At 44.9% G+C, this 25,952-nt stretch overlaps 1 protein-coding gene across 1 annotated transcript in view; it reads right to left on the reverse strand.

Annotated features, from left to right (window-relative positions):
• The window catches only part of ARHGAP20 (Rho GTPase activating protein 20), a 63,074-nt gene extending 37,706 nt beyond the window's left edge, over window positions 1–25,368 (reverse strand). Inside the window, exons 1-2 of the mRNA XM_052812770.1 lie at window positions 25,189–25,368; window positions 14,975–15,060 (exon numbers count right to left, since the gene is read on the reverse strand). Of these exons, the coding sequence (XP_052668730.1) occupies window positions 14,975–15,060; window positions 25,189–25,287 (185 nt within the window). The 5' untranslated portion in view covers window positions 25,288–25,368. The remainder of the gene's footprint in view (window positions 1–14,974; window positions 15,061–25,188) is intronic.
• Window positions 25,369–25,952: the final 584 nt, after the last annotated feature.

Genomic DNA, 25,952 nt, shown 5'->3' on the forward strand with positions numbered 1-25,952 from the left:
TAACCTGGTTTTGGCTACAGGCTAGAGAGGCCACCAAGCAGAGCACCTGCCAACCCTCCTCATAGTGTTCAGACACAACAGACTTATTTTGTATATCTCAAAGGCCAGTTCTGGATGGCTCTAAGGAACCAGCAATTTATCTTTTAGGAAAAATAAAGCCAATGAATTTTCAACTTCAGTGTCTCTCAGTAAAGCATTTACTTTACCATCACTGAGTCACAGCATTGGGCTAGAGCAACCCACTGAGAGAAGCAGAAGCTATTCACATCCTTTCAAGGCTAGCGAAAACAGCAGCTATCTGCACAGTAAGAAATGTCTACAGCCCAGCCCACGTTACAGATTTTTGCCAAAAGGGATTTATCAGTCAGGGATGACATGTGATTTGTGACCAGCAGAGATACCCCCAAAAGCAAGCCTGATCTAGAAGTCAAGTTCCTTCATTTTCTTAATAGAGCTTATATTGGAAATCAGGTAACGATATTTGCACTTTTTTTTTCTGTGCCTCCTTAAGCTCCTAAAAATTCCTGTGAGAAGGAACTTCAATAGCAGCTTAATAGATGCTTGCTTCATATTTTTGCTAATGAGGCAGGCCCTGCTAACTGGAGCTTGGAAGCCAAGATGGTTTAGTGCTGGAAATCCTTTAACACATAAGACATATTACCCATATCGTGTGGCTAAAGGATATTTTGCATTCAAGATAATTAACTTAATAAGGTATTGAGAACAATTTTTTAACCAACCAAAAAAGAGCTCCAATTTGGTATGCAAGGGCTCCTTGTCTCCCCTGAGATAAGGTGGAAAAAACCACCCCAAACCTGTAACACAGCAGTAAGTACTGATCTGCCTTACAGGGCTGCTTATAGTGCACTCAAGTGCAATATTAACATTTCAGGACTTCCAACACTTACCTAATTTCATCATAAATGATAGTTTGGACATGACTTGTACGGTATCCTAGCCAACTTGACAAAATCATGATAACAGATCTTGATGTTCTATATGCAAAAAGTGAAGAGTGAAAAACAAAGTGAAAGAAGAGCTTTTCTTGTACACTGAAACCAAATGCCCATGCTTGGGACTGAACACAAGACAATGGAGATGGCACTGTTCCTGCTCCTGATGAATTTAGCTCTATCATGCTGACAGCTCATTAAAGCACATGGCTTGAAGAGTCACTCCCCATGCTAGAAAGGCTGGGGAGAGCAAGGAGGCTACAACTGCTTTAAACACAGCAGATCTACTTCCGAAATTTATCATCAAGGGACTTTGTCTTTGAAGAACGGTTGTGGAATAAGCAAGGCACAGTGTAGGTACTTGATCATTTGCTCAAGCCCACTGTAGATGGAAAGGGGCAGAAACTGGGAGATACTACATGGTTCTGCACATTAACGCTATCTAGCTGGAGATGTCCTTGTGACATGGCTTCTGGCTCAGCGCAAACTCACAAACCCCTTATAGATGGAGTAAGGAGATGAAAACAGGGATGCCAACAGCCATGCCCAGTTCCCATGACTTGCTTGGCCCAGTCTGCACCATCCCCCCTACCTGTTTGGCACAGCCGTGCAAAGACCTGCTGGCTTCAGGGCCGAGCATTCACAGCTCCTTTCACCACAAACAAGGCTCCACACAGACAAGGCTCACCCACACAGAGCGATATGCAGCTCAGAGCCCTATTTAGACAGGCAGATATATAAAAAAAAAAAATCCTGTGCATTTTTAAAGGTGTTAACTACTCCTTACTGTCACTGCCTTCCAGCCACGACCAGTGCCCTCAGAGAGTCACTCACGTGCTCAGGATCTTCCCACTTCAACTCCTCATGATTCGGAATATGCATTTCATCTAAGTTTATACAGCACTTTATTCTAATAAATAATAATTATACCTGGAGGGTGAAAGTAAGCACAAAAAGTATCAGCCTGGAGCGTAGGAGAGTTTTCCAGGAAGGTGGTAGGTAAGATATGGGCCAACACAAAGTTAGTATGCTGTTGTAATCTTACACTGACTATTTATAGAAGGGACGTGGATAGACAAGCATAAAACTCTCTTAATCACATGGGCTGCCAACCCATTTCTGAAAATCTGCTGTCTACTTGATCCCTGCTATGCTAAGGGAGCTTCTTTCTTAGGATGCTGGGCATGTTTGCTTGCTGTTATCTATGGTAAATCTTATACAGTTAAAGCAGCACTTTGTGAAAACAGTGCAGCATTCCAGAAATAGCAAGTCTATTTTCTGCAGCACTCTGTTAAAGTCCCGTAGGCCATTACCATCACGTACAGTAGCTTTTGTACTATGAAACAAGTGAGATCTGCTAAGTTTTTCAAAGAGCATTAGTACTAAGTATTAAAATGCCTGCTCCTACTTTATAAGTGTGCTTTGCTGGTTGCAACTTCTTTTTTATGAGTAATGTATTTCAACAAATCCAAGGCAGTCACCTCTCACCCCTGTGTTTTCCCTTATGGACTGCGCCTGTGGATCTCACAGAAAGCCCTCTGCCCTGGGCTCACGTCGGCCCCAGCTCACAGCCTCTAGCACAGGGCTACCCTCACTCTCCCCGTGCAAGCACCTGGACTTCAGCAAGCTGCAGCAGAAAACACTGCACCCGAGATAAAGCAGTGAGTCCCAATAGGGTCACAGAGCCTTTGGATCAAAATGCACTGCAAACCCCTCTCCAGCACAGGCAGGGCAAGCACAAGCCACAAGCCTGCACAACGGAAGGAAGATGAATATTAACAGAGACTGGGAGCAAGTTTTGCTCAGATAAACAGGTAAATTTACATTTTAGGGCAGAAATCAGGGCTACCACTTATATTTAGGAAATCAGGTACCATTCCCCTGCTTCTAAAACTCTGTATACATTTTAATTCAAAATACATTATGCAAATATTCCAAATTAAATTATTCCAGGATTCTAAAAATTGTTTTATAAGTGTCTGAAATCATCTTCACATGATGTCAAAATCTTACTAAAAATAATAAAAATTATGATGATGAATAACACGGTTTACGCTAAATGTTCCAGGTGTCGAGGCACATAAGTGTATTATTTTTCTGTAGTCTTCCAAAAATCAGTAAACGATTAAGATTTGCAGTAAAATATCACATAGCTGTAGGGTAAAATGCATCATTAAAAAAAAATCCTCACACATTTCAGGATGGAAGCTTGGCAGCTTAACTTGAAAACAAGCTGCACTTAAGTAATTTCTACATAGCCAAAAGGACAATATTCTCTGCAGAGCAAATATGTACTACAGCATGGTGGCTGGAGACAGGAAACACGCTTGTGGTTTGGTTTGCTTCCAAGGTTTTTGTTTTATTTTAACAAACAGCTGCAAGGTGTTTACTCTGAAAATTTAGCACAAGGGCAAAATTCTCTATTGGTATAAATTAGCACCACACGTTTTGGTCATATTTTGCCTATTTCCACCAGAAAAGAATTTAGTGCAAGTTATTTAAATCCTACTGAAAAGCTCTTGCAGTGTGGGTGTCCTCCAGTCCTGCTGTACAGCTCTGCTAGCAATCAGCAAGTTCCAGGGGTTTTGGTCCAAGTCCCCCTGAGCAGGGGGAGGACATATTCACATGCAGAAGTCAATAAAACCTTTTCTGGCCTTTGGAAGAATCGATCCTCTGTTCCCCACTGCAGTTCCCACTCATTCTTACTGAGTGACATAGCAGCACCACCTTGAGTTACTCTCTCATTCCAGTTGCACCAGGGAAATGCCATTCCAGGCATTGTCTACCCAAAGAAAGATTTTGTTGTTCAGATGAAAAAAAGTCAGGAAAAAAGTGACTTTGGGGGGAAAAAAAAAAAGAAAGAAAAAAAATAAATGAAAAAAGTAGGATGAACAGAGGGCAAAGAAAACACCAGAACTTAACACCCCAGCACTGCAGTTCTGCACCATGGTTGTCTGTGCTTTTTGGAGCTTCTTGTGGCCTACAAAAAGTCTGGAGGCACAAGCTACCTTTGCCGCTTCCACCCTGGCTCCTTCCTACCCATTCCAAGGAGGCATACAGGGGAGCACTCTGGGATCTTGGTTTCACCCATGACCCCCTAGGAGGATCCAACATTATTTTAGTAGCCTGAAGGGATAAGGTTTCTGTCCTACCTTAATTTTGGGGGGAAGCAGCAATCACAATCGGGACATTTAATCCCACTTAATCACAACTGGGATATTTAAAAGCTTAGCTCAACTCCGCTGATTCTGAGTTACCTCATGGACAAAACTAACCTCTCCTTCAAAAGGGGGTTTCAAATATCTTCTTGCAAACTGTATTACAAGAGTTCAGTGCAGGTCATGTAATAGCCAGGAATTCTGGGCTACCAAAAATAGTCAGGACATGCTGCAGACCTCTGCAGAAACAGGTCATTTCAAGCGGAGGTGCACATGAGGTAAAAAGATGGTGTGGGCATCTTTAGTAACCCCTTCTGAGGTGAAAAGATTGGTGTGGGCATCTTTAGAAACCCCTTCTGGACCATCACGCATGGTAGTTAGTGAGCCTGCAATTATCTGCCTACCCTGTCATCTGCAGCTAGATATTACACATGCTATAGATGGGCACAAATAAGGCACATGTGTGACCATGTCCTTTTAACAGGGAAACAGCATTTTCTAGGTGACAGCCTAGGTTTATTGTCTGTCGGTCACCTCACTCAATTACCGGGTAATACCAGGGGGGCTGCTCACGGTCTCTCAAAGTCTCATTGCTCAACAGTCATCCCCCCTTAGCCTCTGATTTTCCCATTCTTCAAGAAGTTATGCAGCTAGGCTGTCCCCCTCCTCGGCTCATGCCACCTGGGTAGAGTCTGCAGTTAGGCAAAAACAAGTTTTAAGAAAAACAAGGGCATTCAAAACAGTGCAAGACTTTAAATATGTGGCCAGGTAAAGCAAACCTGGAACCCACCAGCTGCTGTTCCCTGATTGCCCTTTTTCAGGAGAAAACTTGCCAATTATGAACAAAGTAATCACATACAAAGTGACCTATAAATAGCTGCAAGTACCGCCTTTAAAAGATAAGCCCCTTCACCACACTTTATCCTTCCGCAAGCTGCAGCTCTCTTTGAAGCCACTGCTGCCCGGCCGTGCCTGTATCCCCACAACTGTGGGACACTGTGGGGTGAACTCCACAAAGCTCCACTGCAGATGTGAAGGGAGGATCTGCCCAGCCCTTGTATTGGCTTAAGTTTTTTAAGGACCACTTCCCTATGAGGGACGACCAATACGGGTGCTGCATGGAAGACGGGATTGTCACTTCACTGCACCTGTCCCAGCTGTAACAGGAACAAATCTGGCTTTGGTTTGCCTCAAGGGCTTTAAACCATATTTTGATACTAGTACTACAGCACAGGAATTATCCTATTACAGTTAAGAGATTACTTGATATGCCTGCTGCTGCCAGCTAGTGCAAGTGTAATGACCTAGATTCCTTATGAACAGCCAGCAGACAAATTAGTTGCAGCCCCATGCACCTGTTTGCTCTCCTATAACTAACTGCCTACATATTCAACAAGTTTTTCACATAGCTACTCAGGCAGGTTAGTCAGAGGTTTCTATTCCACCAGTGATCTGAGCTGGGGAAAAAAGCTGTTAGAGGATTCCCCACATCCCTGCACTTGATGGTAATTACTTTACATAAGGGAGAAGCTGGCACAGGCCAGTTACCTGCAAATGGCAGCCTGGAGGAGGGGGAAACACAACAGCCTTTCACATGATGACGTTTTTCTGCATGTTTAGTTGAGCCTTTGATATACCAGAAGAGCTTGCCCATGTCTGATTAGTGACCTCCTTGTAGAAATGCATGTCACACTTGACACACCACGCACTGGGAAACCTGTCCTGCTCTTGGGACAGCAAAACTGAGGGGAATGGGTGTGAGGCTGCTTAGTCTGAGGGGCTCAGAAACCAAATGTGTTTCCAGAGGAGCTCTGATAAAATGAGATGCCTTGCAAAATACTGGATATGGTTTTACTACCAGAACGTGCAGAGGGAAGAGAGAGAAGGAAGGTGGATGAAAACACCTCAGCTCTGCTTATTCATTCAGGTGAAGGTCTTTACCATTCTCTTCTGCATTTTCTGAATAATCCTGCCATGAAGACCTAGGATGCACCTAGATGTACTTAGATACCTAGTCCCACTGAATGCAGTCAGTGTTTAGTGCACAGGCTCCCTATAGAGCACACAAGGATCCAAACCAGCACATTCATCTCAGTACTTACAACCACTTTCAGCTAGGGGACAGGACAGGCTGAACGTGGATGTGTCACCAGGTGATATGCAAAAATAATCCTGGGAACAGATGTAGGCCTCTCCCCTCCCAGGTAAGTGCTTTTACCATTCATCTACGGAGCCAAGCTCGCTCCTGTGAACATAAGGGGTTTGGTCCCAGGAACACTGCATGCCCTCTGCACAGTGGCCCAGCTTCAACTGCGGGAGGGAGAAGCAAAGTCTCCACTCACTCCAAATACCCTCTGCTTTAGTAGTTACATCACTCCTGGGAAGCCGAAGATGAACTGCCTAAGGAGGCAGAGAGCTGAACCTGGGTGATTAATTTCCTTTGAAAACACACCCATTTCGAGGCCAGCAGTTTTGCAAAGAGCAGTGGTGGTCTGCGGAGACCTGCCTAAGGAACAGGCTAGAAACACCCACCATAGCTTCCACTAAGCTTGCTAGATGGCACAAACCTTGGTTGCAACACAGACCGTGGCCTATCCCTGCCAAAATACCCAACGAGCCAGACTCCTTCCTACCTCAGCCCTGATATTGCATGTTTGGACACCACTGCCCTAAACAATCATTAAAAAACACTCCAGAAAAGTGGACTCAGCCAGAGGTTTAAAAGTGAGCAACATTTGCAACTGTTTTTGTGAGGGCCTTGCTCTTGCACAGGTAGGTTAAATAGGGTCTGCGGACTAGTGGATGGAGCTTCTCAGGAGCCTCTCACGAAGCAGTGTTTAGTTCTTTGACACAGACCTGTTCAGTGCTGCCAACAGTCATGCTGTGCTGGGATGTGCAAAAGCACAACTCTAGGTGTTGGGGGAGCTCTCCGGTCAGGAGAGTGCCTAAAGAACAGAGGCACTTGAGAGGTCAGAAAGCCAGAGGTGATGTTTTTTAAGTCATGGTTTTAAATTCAGGTACTGAAATTATTCCCATGTCTTGCCCTTGAGGCTTATTCTTTATTGGATCTAGCCCCCAGTACTCAAACACTTAAGACATGGGCACAGAAGAAATCTAAAGACAGACCGTTACTCCTGTGATGTGAATAAAAACTCCTCACCGCCAGTTTTGCGCACCATGAGGAAGCAACTGGACCAGGCAAAGCAATGCCATGTCAGCCAGGAGGAGAGTTCAATGCATATTTAATGCTGGCCCTTGCCAGAGGTGAGAGCACCAGCGGCTGCACATCAGCCTGCACATCATTAGAGCCTTTCTGCTTGTTTACACAAGATAAATGACCGCAACGCAGTCTGAGCAAGTTGGTCTGTGATTTCCTCAGGTATGCCGCTGCCCAAACTGCTTGGCCAGACTGTCATTTGGCAGAGATTTTATTGTCTAAAATCAGGGATACACAATGGCTGGACAACAGCTGCATTCTGCCAGACCTCAAGGCCTAATCCAAAAAGCCCCCAAAATGGGCTGCAGCCAAAAGCACATGTGGACAGTGAGACATCTGGACAAGCAGAGCCCTGCGCTCATCCCGATGAGCAGTGCCCCTCACTGTCTTCATCTTAAAGCTGTCACAACTCTATCCAAAGGGGAATCGGCTTAAAGCACTGGTGTTAAACTATTAGTCATTTATTGTAAAATTAATCCCTCATTTAAACTCCAATCCCTCCAAAACCCTGCTTCCAAGCCTTCCTTCTTGTTACCTCTAGTTCTTTTCTTTTAATAAAAAAGGCAGCATATCTCTGAGAGCCGCATTTCATTTCAATCTCCAGATGTACAAACATCGCTATAAGCCAGTTTGTATGTCATAAATGAAGAACTGATGGGTTTTATCAAAAACAAACATATGCACACACACACACACACGCTCACACACAAAACAAAACAGAAAAAACACAGCAGGGGGACAGGAATGCCAATCTGTGAGTTAAAAGGCCATTTGAGGCCTCAGAAAGTTCACTTTGTTCCTTGTTAACAGTTAATAAAATTTTATCCCCAGCTATTACTACATAAAAATAACTTCTGCGTTCAAACACATGGTTTAAGGAAACAATACTCCAGTGTCATAATTAGCTTAAATCAAGCATGAATTAGAAATACTATAAAAACGACAACTTGTACAATATCATCACAAGTTATTTTAATTATGTGCAATTCCATTAAAAAGGAAGAGCAATTTGATAAAGATAGTGGGGTTTTTTTAAAAAAAATCACTATTTTTCTACAAATTCATGTATCCTTACCTTACATAGGGAAACATGACATACTGAGGGGTGAAATCTGGGCAAGTTCTCATACAGAGATTTCTGGCCATTCAGATTAAACATAAAATGTTAAAACACTGAAACTTTTCATGAAATGGAAAATCTCAGAAAAAATCCTGATCAGAAGTTTCAAGGCTGAATTAAATCTAAAAACTAAACCCAGAAGCAAAGAACTTTTCATTTGCTTTGTTGACTGAATCTTTAGAACAGGATTTACCCTCCATCTTGATGACTAGAAACTTGATTTCTAATGAAACTGTGCTTTTTATAACCACATGACTCCTGGAGCTGGAGTTTTATGGAAAAAGATATGAAATATCACAAGTCAAGATAAAATGAGCAGTGCCTGTACTTAGTCCCTCACATTGGGAAACTCTATTTTGTGAGATTTTGCCCTTTTTCTTCCTTTCTTTCATAAAACGGCTCTTCTGTATTCTTGAGTATATTGGAGTCTCTCAAAGGACTGTAAGATGAGGAGTGGAGGACACTGGGCTGCCCCCGGGGTGCTGCCACTTTGATTTTCCCCCGGGGGAACCACTCTCACAATAGTGACAGCCCTTGTGCTTCCCAAAAAACCATGAGCCCTGCGGCTTCAGAAAGACAGCCTTGCAAGGGCTCCCTTCCACGGCATGCCTTTTCCCAAGGGTGAATGAAGGCGTTTAAGAGCCCTCATCTCTTGTGACCACGCCATTTGGGTGGCCAAGAGCACAGGGGAAGGCTTTCGAGGTGTTGTTTCAGTTGTGGACGTGCATGCCTACGGTTAGCTACCCGTCCCCCCACCACCCGAGTGGGCCTCTCACAAACCACGGGGCGGCGGGTGAGGGCCACACTGGGGAGCAACCCCCAGGCAGGGCCCTGGCTTGCCCGACAGCCACTTCTGCCTCAAACACTGTAAATCTTCTCCTACCGCCCACGGCGCCAGTTTCAGAGGGACTCGTTACCCCATTATCCTCTCCCCTCACCTCCCTTTTGCGGCCTTCGAGGGAACCCCCTCCCACCCAAACTGCGACACCTGCATTTGAGATGGAAGGAGGCTGGGACAGTACCTGGCCATGCTACCTCCCGTCCTGGTTTTGAGCCCATGTCTCCCCACACCACCACCACTGGCGGTGTGTAACTGCTTTGAAGACAAAACCCCACACTGAGCATACGTGTGAGGCACACGCAGAAATGGGCACACACGCAATATGGCGGCCTCTGTCTCTCAAAGCCCCTCAGATCGAGCCACGAGGCGTCATCTGTCTCACACCATCCCAGGGCTGTGCCCTGCGGCGGGGTGGCCCTAGGCCATGCCCCACATGCCACCAGCAATGGCACCATCGATCAGCCAGGCTGTGGCAGCCCCGGCCAAGGGTCCCGCTCCTCTGCCTGACAGGTTTTGCTGTGGTGACCGATGGGGACAGGTGCCCCAGCAGCGGGGTGGCCTCAGCCGGGTGGGTGCCATCCCCACTGCACACTCAGACAAATCCTGTCATGGTGCCCGGGGGGGCTGCATGAGAGCAACACCTGCCTCCGCCACGACGGCTGAGGGGACAGTGGCTGCTTGGGGCGTACAGGCCCATAAAGGCCTTGTCCTGTGACAGCCAGTAAATAAAATGGCTGTGGGGTGTGACGGGGTGGCAGGCGCTGCCTCTCGATGCCCCCCGTACCGTTCCGAGGTGCTGAGCCGCATCAACCAAACATGCCTTATGTAGGTTATTTTGCTAGGCGAAATTATTTGCTACCATGGAAACAAGTGAAGAATGAGCAAAATCATTACAACTGAAATACCTATTTAACAAGTTAGTTACTTGCAATGAACTTTTATTCCCTTCCTCCCCGCAACTGGATTTGCCTGAAACATCTTCCCTGTGAAAAAGAGACAGTTAAGGCCTTCTGGCAATTTACATTTATTAGAAGACTCTATTTTTGTCTTCATCTAGTCACATAGCTTGGATCATCCACATGTCTTCTGACTAAAACCCTGAAAACACAATGTCCAAGGCTTTGGGAACACTCTGTATTTGACTAGCGCCAAGTGGAATGTATTACTAGATTACACATATGATCTTCGTTATCTGGGATATTTAGCATTTGGCATGGGACCCCTAGAAGATAACATGCCAGAATCACTTACTGTGCGTTGGGAGAAGAAAGAGCAGCCTCTCCGTGAATGGCACAACACTGCTTCCACACACAGAAGGGGGAAAAAACACCCTGGAAACTTGTAAAATCCTCAGTTCTTACCTTTAATTTCTTCAACCATAAAAGCAACTGGGTGGGGGTGACTTTTTAGGTACTTCCTTTTCAGGTTCTTTAAAGATTTGTTCATAAAACCTTTTAAGAATTATGCTTAATTTTTTTTAAAACAGCCGCTGCTTCTAGTTCACACCAAAATAACATTATAAACACGCTTCATGCTGTAATAAAGAGTAGTTTCATTACTGCTATTTTAACACCTTTAGCACGTAGATACATGTATCTATAAATGGTCATGCAGACTCAGAATTTGTGAAATTATATTAATAAGTTTCAGCATGTAAAAATATCACTTCCAAAGATCTGGTGAGGCATGTATTAGGAAAAGGGAAGCTGTCAGTGACTGCAGCACAGAATTTGGCTGTCCCTGTGAAATACCCGAGATGCGAGCAGAAGTCCGCCAACGCAGAGCAGAAATGTGGTAGCTTGGGCTTTGTCACATGTGAAAACTGTTTTGAGGGACAGCAGAACAAAGGCTGAAAATTTGGCTCGAAACAAGTCTTTGTTATTCTATATCAATTATTTTGAGATGACAAGACCTGATGCTTAAATTCAGGCCTCAGACATTTCTGTTTCAAGCCCATAATTTGTGTTGCACTGAAGTATATCATTAAGTAAGTTGTGCAGTTTTCATTAAAGGACACCAAGAAAAAAGTAAGAGAAAAATTACAACTGCGGAACAGGTCCAGGGCCAAATATAACTAAGCCAAATCCTTTGCTGATTTCATACACATTAATGGAGTTTACAATCAAACTTATTTTTCCTGCATCTGAGTATCAGCCAAGAAAAATATCAAAAGCTTACTTTTCCAATATATTTGTAAAATAACTTTGCTCAAAGTGCTTCCAAAGAGGACATCGGATGATGTGAAACAGTCCTTATATGCTTATTCATCACTGTTTTGTGAAGAAAGAGAGACTGTACAGAAAAAAGGAAGAGAAGCAAGAACAGGAGGCAATGAATAGCCTGCATATTTTTATCTCTTGGAAGTAAGGGCCCAAATTCCACTATAATATCTGTACTATTTACCGTGTTTTCTGCTGCTTGCAGTTACAGTCAAGCGAGGCAGGGATTACAGCGTGGTTGCACGTCTGTGCGCCACTGTGCCATACAGCCATCCCGGAATTCTTCTGTAGGCCAAGTATCTTTTAACTCCTTTTATATGACTGACATGGTAAGGCAAGATTTGCAAGGAAGGCTTAACTTTCATTAAACCAAATGATACAGCTGGAGAAAAAGAAGACAAGCTTTTAAGCACACAAGACTTTCAGATTTGCTTCTCTTTCAGGACTGAAGAAGAGGACAACAGCACAAACAAGCATCTGCTTTTTCCAGCTAGATCATCTTGCCTCGCTTACATCCTCATGCCATCACAGCTACAACACCACTGCCGTTAAAAACCTTAATCCTCTGAATGCTAAATAGCCATGTCCAGACGTCACAATGGTTTCTTTGAATAAATACCATTAATGAACTTTAAAATGCCCCAAAGTAAGTCTGTCCAAAGTGGGTGCCACCGCATTTTATGAAAGTGCCCTGTATATAAAACAAGGACACCTGACATATAAAGTGGTATAAAAATACAAACTGACTTGTGCTTCTAAGTATTTCCTGCCCTTTTGAACTTTTGCACTTGTTCATTAATTTCAACAAATATTGAGGTGAGCCAGCTGCTGAGGTGAGAGGATTCATATAAATCCTGCACAGATGTTTGCTAACTTCAGATAGGAGCTTTATTATCTACAAGTCATTAATCAACCATTAACAAGTAAGTGTTATGGAGTCCCAGTATTAAGGTTCACTGCCAGAGGAGAATAAGGGGTTTTGCAGGCTCGCTGTGTCTACAAGAAGGGGAACTAAGAGCTGAGACAGGTCTGAGATAAAATATTTGGAGAAGATTAGAAAACATGAGAAGTTATTTTGTTGCTCTTCGGCTCCCCTTAAGAGAAAGCACTTCACAAGAGTTAAGCATTTACACAACAAACTGAGTGGAAAGTTCAAACTTATCCATCAGTTTGGTGATGAAGAGGAATGTGTTTTGCACAGCCAAACAAGGAAGTTAGGCACAGGTGAGAATTACTGCTCCTGTGAACAATAATAAACACCATCCAAAGTGTTACGCTCTAACTGATAGACTTTGAAGCTACAGAATACCCTGCTCTGGCTCCGGGGTCCTCAGACTTCACCCGATACCTCTCAGTATGGCCACAGACTGCAGTTCAAAACAACAGAAGCAGCTAAATTGTTGCATGCCACAGGCAGAGGACAGACACGACTGAGGCAGCATCCATCAGTTGTAAAAGCTGCAGGGTCTGTCAGGTAGGCAAAGCATTGCCCTTACTGCAGAACAAGGAAACATTTTCCTCTCTTCAGCCCTCTCCACCACAAAGTTTCTGCCAACTAGCCTTACAAGAAAATGCTTCCACACACCAGATCTGGAAATAATTCTGACACGGGCTATACACACAAGACATTTATATTTAAGAAAGCGTAAAATTCTTAGGTGAAAATGGACATGCTGAGTATTATCCCACTCAGTGTCTCTCCATCTATGTCCAATTTCTGATACTTACAGAGCAGGCAATAAAACAGACAAAAAAATAAAAGTGAAGAAAAATGTTCATGTCTGAACCCCAGCAGGCAAATGACAGAAGATTGAAATATAAGCATTGAATATAGTTAATTCTCTTAACATTGAGGAGCAAGTCTTAAGACAGCTTGAAGGGAAGACATTATGGAGACATAAGTGTATAAACTGCAGGAAACCCTAAAGTCCAAGGGCTGAGAGATCCCATCTCTTGTCCCCTGTACTCTCCAGGTATTGTTACTCCCCATAGCAATAGTCCATCTCTAATTTCACAACCTCAGTTATGAACATGTCATCTATTCCCAAAAGGTGGTATCACAATTATGAACATAGCTACAAATAAAAGGAAGAAATAATAGTAAATGAAGAATAAATATGGTAGTACAGACAATCTAAACAAATCCAGTATTCTCATGAAGGGGCTACAAAATACCCATTCATCTTGTTTGAAAGACCTGGAAACAAAGTCATGGCCACAGAAGAAATTTTACAGACAGAGCCAGAACACATGTTGCTGGCTCTCAGTCCTAGGCTCAGGCCACTAGACTACACAAAAAGGTGCAAACGCCTTTAGGAATTCATTTCTAAGTTTCCTCTCTTATGTCATAGCCAGCAAAAAGACCTGCAAGTAGTTTCAAGTCATTTTCCTTTCCTATTTTGCAACTCTGATGTTTTCACAGAATACTTTCACAGGTTTCTGAAATACTGTGGAATTCTACACCATGACAAATATGAAACCAGGTATTAGTTAGATCAAACACAAAAAACTTTCCAAGCTTGCATACTGATTACTTAACACAGCACAGAGTAGGAAAAAATACTCCTTACAAAGCCATATTTTAATTTCCCTCAATAATGTTTCTTCATAAAGAGCTCTACACAGCTGGAAGCACTAACAGCCTACCAGATGGTTCCCTTCTCAATAAACACTTATGTCTTGTAAGTTTAAAGTCTAATGAACTGTAGTGCAGGAAGACAAAAGTTATGTATGCAGAGTGGTTCAAATGGCAGGTCAGGGCTGGGGCTGGACAGGGGACTAGCTCCACAGAAACTCCCATTTCTGTGGTAGCTTTATGTTGGCGTAGGGAAGGAGGAGGAATGGCTGATCCTGGCAGAAGATGAAGACAAAGAATGCTGAATGCTTCACACCCACACACCCCCACATACTCAGGCCCACAAGTGCTAATGCTGGACAGGAGAAGGCTGTGACCACCAGATCCTGGCCCACAGCATTGTCCTAAACCAGCAGATGCTTCCAGAGCCCTGGAGAGCCTGTACCATGCAGCAGGCCATGACAGAAACTTAGCTCAAATTAAATTGTACAATCCCACAATAAGCACGCCTGAGTTATGCCTGGCACTGCATAAGCGTACCAGGCAGAAAGTAGGAAACAGTCATCTTCTTCTGCCCATGCCATCTCCTCAGCAGGCAATCATACTGAGCAGCCCAAATGTTGCATGCCTGGTTGCAACTTGCAGAGCCGCTCTGCTTGCCCAATTGCATATAAACAGCTTAGTGTGCCAGCACTGCAGAAACTCCCTCTAGAAGATCAGCCAGCATCTGGGCTGGGTCTATCACATCTTTCAGCGGGCTTTATAGTTGTGCAGCTACCGAGCAGCCTGGATTGTGTTCAACAACCTGGTGCAGACAATAGCTCAAAAACATTTCAAGTTTTGGGCTGAGAAACTGGAAAACACTACAGCCAGAAAAACTCACTGACTCACCTTGAGACTGATCTAGATCTGTTAAGTGCTTTGACAAAGATCAAAGATGGTGCAGACTGGCGTCTTTGGGCCAAACTCTTCATTTTCTGATTGGAAAGAGAAACAAAATGAAATCATAGGTGAGATCGGGAACAATAACTGCATGCATACAGACTTGCCGCAGCCAGACTCCAATTTCAGACCATGGGAAAAAGGTTGAGTTATTGCCATCAGCAACCCTGGAGGGGGAAAATGTTTGTAAAATATCACATATTGAGAAAAACAGGAGCATGACCAGAAAGCCAGTGATAAAGAAAAGCTGATAATTAGTGTCTATACACAGATACCTGAGGTACACTGCACACATGAAATAAACACCTAGAGCTTGCCCTCAACCACTTTTTGTCCCTTAATATTCTATTGTACTTTAAATTTATCAAATATCCAGATGGTGGTTCAAATTTCAAATGCTTCATACATTTCTGTGTCAGGTCTGACATTTACCATAAATCAAGGTTTGGATTCTACCCACCTAACCTTATGTGCTACATTGGACTACCTTTTTCTTCCAAATCTTTAGAGATGAGGGCATTTTCCTTCCCTACTAATCTAGCTGGAGCATTACGTCTTGTCTCTCAGTAGTCAATAATGACATTTTTTTCATTCCTGATTATGTATGGGACAAAATAGGAAAGTGAGAGGCAGGGCAGTTCTTAGCACAGAACTAGGAAGGGAATGGGAAAAAGGAGATGCTCAGAGAAGGTAGCAGGAAAAAAAAGACAAAGCATAGGGAAGAGATGAAAATGTCAGTGGCTATCAAGGGAGCATGGATTCCCATTCAGTGAAGTTGAATACTACAATAAAAATACACATTTCCCTGAACACAAAGGTATTCACCACTGTATCCTTTCCCTCTTGCAGCCAGAAGCAGGACAAAGGAGTCCTGACCCTAAGTTTGGAGCTGTTCTCTAGAACCGGTTGTGCAGCCTGCTGCCAAGGTGCATGACCTCTCCTCTCACTGACACTCTACCAGATGGGTGGTTGTTACCTTATTTAGCTCAAATATTTTTTCAGAATAAACTGGTGAACAAAAGGACCAGGGCTGAACTCCTCCTGAGACCCCAACAGGACAGTATGCAATGCTAGAGCGGTCCCTTATACCAGCTTGGTAACCACCGAGAGCCCACAAACAGGTGAACCTTTGACAGTCATGAAGTCTCTGTTCTCAGCTAATTGCAAAGCAAGACTTTCTTCCTTTATACTAAAAATAACCACTGACTACCAGGAACGGGTATGTTAGGAAACAACTGATTCTTCTGCCAGTGTATGTGCTCGATGCGGCACACATTTTGTTTGGGCAGGTGCACAGCGTGCTCCCCTCAGAGAAATGAAACTCTACAGTGCTACGTGCTTTACTTGCTTTTAACAAGTGCATTTCTTTTACTCATTGCAGTGCATTTGTTATCGTGTCATTGTTTTGGTTCCCCTTTATTCATGTAAAGCACGCTTGTTTGTTTTGTCAGATACTCAGTTACAGCTATTGTGCAGCAATTGTTATAAATTCAACTGTGTAATTTCAATTCACCTTTAAAAATCATCCCCTCCTCCCTCTTTCTTTCATCAAAAAATAACCTTCTCAAGACTGATAAATTAAGCCTGGGAACGTTTAGCTGTCTTCTATCCAATCAGAAAATAACTGGATAATAACTTAATAGATTACTAACAACATAGAAGCCCATTTTTGCTAGCTTCGAGCAAAAAAGAAGGAAAATACTTTGCTAAATTTTTCTAGTGAATTAAATCGGTTTGTCTTACTGATAGCAAATCTGAGAAGCTGTTAGCATTTTAAAAAGTAGCATATCTACAAATATGAAGGCAACAAGAGATCTGTGTAACAATGCAGTCTAACATCCTACAGAAGACAAGCCACAAGACTTCCCCCAACCAGCATTTTTTGTAGGATATAAAGCTTCAACTCCCAATTGGAAATTTACTGCAAGTCTGATTATTGGGCAGGTGGCTTTCAGGGGGTGGTTAAAACTAGAGCATCTCAGCTCCTGTGAATGCAGTGAAGGTTTGGTTATGTTTTCAAAGAGATCTTAAAATGCTTTGGCTTCTCAGGTCTGAAAAGGAAGCCACTGAAAAAAATGCTGCATTTTAAAATCTCTCTCAATTATGGCAATTTTTTTCATGCTTGGTTTAGCAGCACTGAATAGAGCTTGTGGCAGTGAGATTCCAGTCTTGACTTAAATATCTGAGGACCAAGGTAAAGATTAGGACTACAGCAAGTTTAATAAGAGCTCAAATGACTGGCAGAGTCACAGAATAATTCAGGTTGGAGGGCATCCAGGAGGTCTGTGGTCCAGCCTCTCTGGACCTGCTGAGAGCAGGCTGCTCCAGACCGCCTCCAGTCCAGGTCTATGTTATCTCCCAGGATGAGATTCCACAGCCTCACCAGGCAGCCTCTTAACACAGACCTAAGCTATTAAGCAAAGCTTACAAAAAAGAGCCTTAAAACATAAAAAGATCACTGATGAGATTTGGAAGGGGAAATTTTTCACAGCAAATGTGAAGTGAGTCAGGTCACCTGTATGCAAATAAAAACATTACACAGAGACATTGACTACAAACAGAAAGGGTTTTTTTGTTTTTATTTTGCTATGTACAGAGTTTGGGAAGAGAAAATAAGTGACCATCATGATAACTTGAATTAATTTACTTTGAGAAGGAAGAGGACAAATTAATTTTTGGCTAAGCCGGACCCAGATGCCTGCTCTTCTCAGTTTCACTGCGTTGACATGTGCAAAGATGTCACCCTGGCAATGCGGAGAGGAGAAGACACATCCTGGACAGCTGTAGTGAGAGCAGATGTTTGGGAGCAAAAGGAGATGCAATGACCAATTATCTAAGCGTGGGACACAGAGAAGCATTTCTCAACATGTGTCCCACATCATAACCTCCCATTTTTTCATGTAAATATTAGAAAGGTCAACACAGAGAGAAATCCTCATACTTGCTGGCTGAGTCACACCCATGTGAAATGTATCATAAAATCAGTATCTATAATGAATGTTTACAGTGTGCCAGATGCACAGATGATAATCTTGTATCAGTCAGGACAAACTAGAATTATTTTTGCCTTCCTCATGTTCAAAAGCTTGAGTTCCCACTCCCCTCCCCTCTGATTCAGGTTGAACTTCATACTTTCTGCATTTCTGGTGGTGGTTGTCTTGACTGCTTTTTTAACAGAAACAAAAAGGTTTGCTTTTTCAGTTGTTGGACTGGTGGTAGTATTTGCCCAGTTCCTCATCTGGCATAAACAGACATAAGGTTATAGATTTCAAAAGAATTAATTTACACCAGATAAAGATCAGACCTACACTCTGAAACACTGTTTTGTAAACTGTGATGGTAGGTGGTTCATGAGCAGTTCAGCCCACCATGCTGAGGACAGTAACCTTGCAAACCATCACTGAAAATGTGCTGTCTCCCCTCAGGAATAAGAACCCCTATGGATTGCAGGATTACAGTAGAACTTTCACAAGCATCTCACAAGTCATCAGCTGGAGGAAAAATCTATTCCTGACTGCTAATATTCAACTAATTTTGCCTTGCAGTTGAAGTGGATAATGGTATTATAGGAAATTTATGTAAAATAATATATTGCTGAGTTACGGTATTCATTCCCATTCTGTGAAAAAGGTAACATACAAAGCATCTGGACGATGTCTTCAAAAAAATTGGAACTGAAGATAAAGCACTCTCTTGTACTTTGTGTATATCACTTAACTATATTAAGCTTATAAAGAGAATGGCAGAGCATGAATTAAATAAAGAATGTGTGAAGAAATTCATGGTACTTACTATTTCTTTTGTGATCACAAAAAACTCAAGTAACAGATACACAGTGTTTATAATATTTTACAGGTATCTAGAGAAGTGAAAATCTATGCAACAAGCAGATACCCTGCTGCATCCACAGCAAAGGTGCAGGAGGTCGGAGCAGGTGGGCTAATGCAGGGGCTGTGTGCTGTGATTCCCCAGGAGCACGCTGCCCACGCTGCCAGGTTATGGTGCCTGACCAATAACGATGGTCAGAGACGTGCAGAAGGATTCCTCTCACCCAGCCTCTGACTTGCACACCTGAGCTGTTTGCTTTGTGCTCCTTTTATAATCAACAGAAAGAAAAGGACACATTTAGTGCACAGTTCATCTTGTCCTAAAAGTGCTAGTTTTCCTCCACTGACTAAAAGAAAACTAAGGTGACCAAGAAAATTGAGTTAATCAGCTCAATCCTCTCCTTGCTATCTGAGCAAAGGATGGGGAACAGACAAATTTGTGAGCTCAGTAACATAAGGAACAATTGTCTTCTCAGAGAGTGGTTTGAGCTTAGGATGAGAAAATGATATTACCCAATGTCTATTTAAGAGATTCATACACAAAATAGTGGAAAAATGTATTCAGTTCCTGACTGACAGGTGAACGCAGCAGAAATGGCTCCTCAGCAATGTGCAGACACCCTTGTAAAAGCCTCCCCAGAGATGAAAGGATTTCAGGCTCCTGATTTACAGACTGGCTCGAGAAGTGGGTCAAGGCTGGGGCATCTGCCTGGGTCATTTAACTGGGTGACAGGGACAACACTCAGATGTGCCAATACCTTGAGCTGAGGATTGCACTCAAGTGGCTAAGCTCTCCCTCTCACTGCTTTATTTTTCTGATAAAAGGAAGTCTGATTTTAACAAAGCCTACTCTTTAAAAGTATCTAAGTTAATAACCATGAGGGATTTCAACCATGCAGACTCTGTTCTTGTTGTCTGAGCAACAAAACCCACCTGTAGCACACCATTTCTGGTTTAGCCAGACATGAACCAAAGAACAGAGCACAAACCTTTACCAAAAACTGTAAGGCAAAGTTCAACTAACTGCCTGACAATCAAAAAATCCAAACAATCCTCAGCACCTGGCAGTTAATTTTCCAGGACCATTGGGCATCACTCTTTCCCCTGTATCACCGGGCTACTTAGGAGAGGCAATAAATCATTTTTTCCTACATGCTATAACCCAGTATTTGTTAGACTTACAGTGTATGGTTGTCTAAAAATACCAGAAATAACAAAAATCTCTTATACTTTGGTAGAGCAAGAAATGGCCCTATACTGACCTATAACATTCCTGAGCCCTTATAAACAGGGTGAGAAGATGACTGCATTTGAACTGCTGGCTCAGGCAGCAGAGATGTCTAGGTCCCACGGAGAGCCCATTTACCATAAAGGCAGAGCAGGTGACAAAACTATGTGCTTTTGTTTATGCTGGCAGCATACTTTTACTTACAAGGACTTTCCTAAAAAGAAAGCCATTTTTGGATGGATAACCGAGGAGAAAACAATTGCAGGGGCACAAGAGGAAAGAGCTATCAACACAGTAGAAGCAAAAGCACATCATCATGGAGCAGCAGCTGCTAGAGCACAGAGCAAAGACAGAGACTAAAGGCCATCTCAGAGTAGAAAGAAAAACGGATGAAAGAAACTAGGAGCAAAAGATGTTCTACCAACTACCTCCCAAAGGATACAAATCTTTGGAAACACTGATATGGATGTGTTCAAAAGATCTCACCCATCTACGTCAAAAGCTGGAGGTGTGGAAGATTACTAAAAATGTGGAGGAGAGGAGTGCCAAATATTTGACTTATGGGTCCTACTGTCAGCTGCACTGCACCCACAGTGCTCAGACCAGCGACTCTGGTTGTGGTGGTTTTGACGAAGCCCAAAGTTTCCTTTCAAGCCTGACACAAAGCAAGAAGGTTAACACATGGATGTGATTCTGCCCCAGTTCCTGTACAGCAAGGCTTTCTCAGGAGCAGTTTACAGATGACAGAGAGAGGAGATTCCCCCCACTCCACATGGATACTACAAGCAGCATTAAGTAAACAAGCAATAATTTGATATATGCAGTTCTTGGGTATTAGATTCCACGCGACCTGCCAACTCCCTCTCTTTCCTACTGCCATCATGAGGGACAAAAAAACCCAGACCAAGACTAGGAAACTCAAGAACTAGAACACATTGTTTTATGCATAATTTTCAGTTTTTCTCACGGACAGACAGAGGAAGGATTGCTAACGCTAGTTCATAATTAAAACACCATCAGGAGGCACATCACAACAGCAAGTTATTGTAAGCCAGCACAGCCTGCCAAGGTGATTTCAACCTAAGGACCAGCTATGCAGATGACTTCATTAAAATAGGGGCTTTTTCAGTCTTCATGAGAGAAAAAACTGCTACAGCATATGTCTGTGGGATGACAGGAATTGTCCATCACTTCACTAAACAATGCCAGAGTGTTCCTGGACAGCCAAGATTCCCAGCACTACCAGGTGTGATTATGGAAGCAACTCACCAGATCCTCAGCCAGGATCATAGTAAACAGGACAGAGACTTGCAGGAACAAGAAATCTCTGCTTAAGGAGCTTTATGTTAAAAAACTTATATATAAGGGTATGAGATCAAGTTATCATCAAATATAATGGCAAATACATACTTGATTCATCTTTGCAGAGTCAGACAAGTAAAGGGATGAAGATTATGTATGACTACCTTTACTATTCCAATGCTGTTAATTTGCTTGAATTTTATCCAGTAAACTGTTGCTGTACTTGTGATCAGAATCACAAAGAAACACATTTTTATGGTAATGTGATACCATATTTCAAGTCTCAAACCATAAATACTATTTTGCTTAGGGTGCAAAATGGTTAATTTTCTGCACACGTTGTATGAGTAAATATTAAAAATTGCTGAGCCTCCAAAACATGATAAGTAGTTACTTGAAATCTTCAAGGAGGCAGCAAAAAATCCTAAGAGTGACTCCTTGTGTTACCAAATATTGTCTTATGTAAAATACTCAGGGTTGGTTGGAATCTAGCCCCTCTAAGAAGAGAGAAGTAAAACACCAGGAACTTATAAATACGGCTAAATGACTGCAGCTGCTACTGCTGACACAGTTACACTGGCATAAAAGACGTCTCTGCTGCATAGTTTGTTTTGATAAATTTGTAGAAATAAGCTCTATCAGTATAATCACTCTTACTCATGTTACTTCAATCCACTTCAGAGTTGCATCAATTTACTGGTATTGGTTACTAAACTAAACAGTCAGTACAAAACTTCTCTGTAGGTCAGCCACACATAGTCCAGTGACTCCAGTAAGTCCAGCAAAGGAGGGAATCTGGTCCAGAATTTTCCAAAAGCATTAACTAAACGCTGCACTTCAGTGTCACCTTTTATCAGGGTGTTTTGAATGCCTTCTAAGCATTTAACAGGGAGAACCTCCCAGTGTCTGTGAGGTAGGTTAGCAGTTCAAACCCCTTTGCATGTCAAGAAAATTAAATGTTTCCAGGAAAATAGCTTAAATGGTCACACAAAATACATGAAAAAAAGTCCTAGACAATTTCTGTCTCTTGGTCCTATGATGTGATCAAGCATGTGATCCTTCAGCCAAGCAGAAGATGAAGTAGGAGTTCAGACAACCACAGAACAATGTAGCAAAACTCAGCTAAATAAGTTTAATTTGAGAAAGGTATAGTCACGATAATAAAAAGAAAGGTTCAGTGGTTACTTAGCATTTGGGGCTATTTGTGCCAGAAAGTAAAATAGTTGATATTAAATACATATTTGCAACAAAATTGTTCAACTTGACATGCTGTGTCACCAGTATCAAAACTGATTTCTTGCCAACACATTCTTCCATTTAACTGTATGTAACCAATAGAAGCAGTGTAATTTCCCCGGTAGTAAGAAAGACTTTCTGTATTGTAAAAAAATACGATGCTTTGGCACCCAGTGGAAGACAGAATAGAGGTATATATACAGTCCACAGGACCCAAGTAGTAACAAAATATTCAAACTGTCACTGACATCCAGCTTCAGGCAAAATTAGGACTACCCCACTGCTGCACACGCATAAAGGCAGGAATCTTCTTCCCCAGATAGGCACAAAGAGACAGTGTGCTAGTAGTCTCAAGGGAGCACCACGACCGTGGACAAGCAGCTGAGAGGTTGGCTGGATGTTGGTGGCTGCCTGTGTTGGCTGTGCGTGGTGTGCAAAGCTGCCATATGTTGCATGGCCCAGCCAGGGTCTCAAGCTGCTTCTCCGCAGGAGGATTTCCATCTGTACCCCCGCCGCATGTGCTTCCACGCTGAGGAATTCCAAAAGGGCTGCCAAGATCCGTAAAAAGTAATATCCCCGCTCCCTTGTCAGTGCTGGCAAAAACAAGGTCTGTGTTCCTTCGACTGCGGGCTTTTTGGAGCAGGAATAGGAAACACAAGTGCTACCATTAATATTTGTCCTCAGAATGCTGAATCATGTAGAACCTGTAAGAAAAAAATGTTCATCTTCACAGTACTTGAGCATCCCTTCTCATTTCAGGTGGGTACCTGGCATCAGGGCTCTGCCAGGTTGGAAGGTACATGGTACTCTGTCTTCGGCAAAAATGAAAGAAATGATAGAAGAAAAATCAAAGCCACACGTTTAGCCATCTCAAATTAGATCGCAGTACTTGGGAGAGGATAAGTATCTCCTCCATCACTTTGTCCAGCTAGGCAGCAGAAGGTACTCCACCACTTTGTGTAGGTGTATCGCACTGCCTCTTCAGAAACCGATCAGGTATTAACTGCAGCAAAGCGTGGTAGAAAACTTGGCCAAACACTCTCCAGACAACCATTTCACCATTGGCAGCAGCTGCCATGCGAAGAGGTCCCCAGGGCTGCGGTCAGGCTGGAGCGCTACGTGCCTTGGTGGGACACAGCACACATGGACGCCGCCCATGGAAATGAAAAGCATTGCTCCCCAGCCCAAAGAGACGCTTTGGCCGGAGGAGAGGGATCGGGACTCCTCTCCGCACCACTGTGCCATGGCCAGCAAAGCCCCAACCACCGCTCAGCAGCAGGACTGGACACAAGCTCAGCCTCTACTACCACGCATCCTAAACTCATGTCACCAGGTGGACAGATTTAGTAAAGGACACGGTAACCTCGCCAGTCATTCTAATCCTTCTAGCCTGCTTGGCAGTCAGTAGTATTGTGCACCTCCAAAGACAAGGCCGTGCATAGATTTAAATAACATTGTGAGGCCAAATTTGTAAGGCAGGAAGGTACCAGCTCTACTTTGGGTAGAAAAACACTACAGCACTTGCTAAACCAAAGAGAAAAAAAGAGTTCCTGTTTTACACAGTGGGAAGAATGTGGTTATTACAGCTTGTTCATTACAGCAAAGTATAAGGCAGAAACAAGTACTTGGCTGTACGCAGAAGTGAGCATTTTGCACTTGATCGTGTCAGATGCTGAAAAGCAATTCAAGACTTCAAATAGATTTTACAACCAGTTTTGAAGATGGGATGACACTCTTCTGCTATCAATTGTGATATACTTGGAGAGCGTAAGGCGCTTCTTCGGGAAGCTGCTCTTACGTTTCTCTTGTACAAAGCACGTGCAAGAGCAGCCAGCAAACCCCGTCAGCTCTAGCAAACCCTTCCCTCTCTCCCCCCGGACACGCATGCAGCAGATCCCTCTTAGATCCCCTGGATAATTGTTCTGCAAACCTCCCCTCAGCTCTCTCTGACACCCACCTGGCAAAACCTGCGGACATCCATGCAGCACAGCCCCCCTTTAGGTCTCCCCAGGACACCCATGCAGCAAACCCCCTTATCTCCCCAGCACATGCATGCAGCAACCCCCCCCTCCCCAGCTCACCGGGAAATCCCTGCAGCAAAGCCCCTTGGCTCCACCGAACACCACCCAGCAAACCCTTCCCTAGCTCCCCGGGACGTCTATGCAGCAGCGCTCCTTACCTACCCCGGACAGCCAGGCAGCAGCCTCCCTTCGCTCCCGGGACAGCTGAGCAGCAACCCCCGTTAGGTCCCGGGGTTTATCCACCCGGCAGAGCCCCCCTGAGCTCCGGCCGGGCACCGCCGCGCCCCCCGCTCCCCGGGCCACCGGGGCAGCGAGCCCTTCCCGCGGACAGCCCCAGCCCCAGCTCCCCCGGCAGCTCCCCCCGGCCCCGATCTCGACGGCGGCGTGCCGCCCAGCCCGCTGCCCTGGCGGCGGCGGCGCGGGGCCCGGGGCGGCGGGGCCGGGGGTTTGTCCGGGGGGGACGCGCTGACCCGCGGAAGGGGGGGGCTCCAGGACGGGGGCGGGGGCCGAGGGGCGCTTTCTCGCGGGGTCTCCCGGGGTCGGCCTCACCTTCTTGCTGTCGGCGGCGGCGAAGACCCTGCTCTCGCCGCTCACCGAGGACGAGCGGCCCGGCCCGAGGTGCTCCTGTTGCGGGGACATCACGTCCATGCAGCCCCGCGCCGCCGCCCTCCCGCCGCGGGGACACCCGCGCCGCCGCCGCCGCCGCCGCCGCCGCCGCCGCCGCCCGCACCATGGACAGGGCGCGCCGCGCCGCGCCACGCCCCCGGGCCACGCCCCCGTCCGCGGGACACGCCCCTGGCGAGACCACGCCCCTCCCCCCGCAGCTTCGCGCCCCGTTCTGCGGAGAAGGGGCATGGAAGCAGGCGGGGGAGGAAGGCGGCGCGCATGCGCCGCCGCCGGGAGTCGGGGGAGGGTGGGGGGCGTGCGCTCGTGCCGGGGAGGGGGCGCGCGCCCTCCCCCTGCGCCTGCGCGCTCTGCAGAGGCGGGGGCCGCGCGCGCCGGGACCCACGGGGGCGCGGGGGGACGCGGTGGCGGCGGGGAGCTGCTGGGGCCCACGGCCGCCGCGCGGTCCCGGGAGTGGGGAGGGTGGTGCGGGGTCCCAGGGCTGGGGTGGGTGTTGTCACTGCCCCAGAATTATCCTCGCCCAGCACCTCCCTCCGGAAGGCGGGTCAAGGCAAGACGTGGTCTTCTCCAGAGCCCCTCCTGAGGGGTGGTGCGCGTTCGAAGAGCAGGCAGCGGGTTGGGTGCAGGTACAGGTGCAGGGGTCCCTGGAGCGAGGGAGGGGCGGCCATGGCAGCGCAAGCTCCAGGTGT

Source organism: Harpia harpyja, chromosome 17 (assembly GCF_026419915.1).
Source record: "Harpia harpyja isolate bHarHar1 chromosome 17, bHarHar1 primary haplotype, whole genome shotgun sequence".
Taxonomy (NCBI): domain Eukaryota; kingdom Metazoa; phylum Chordata; class Aves; order Accipitriformes; family Accipitridae; genus Harpia; species Harpia harpyja.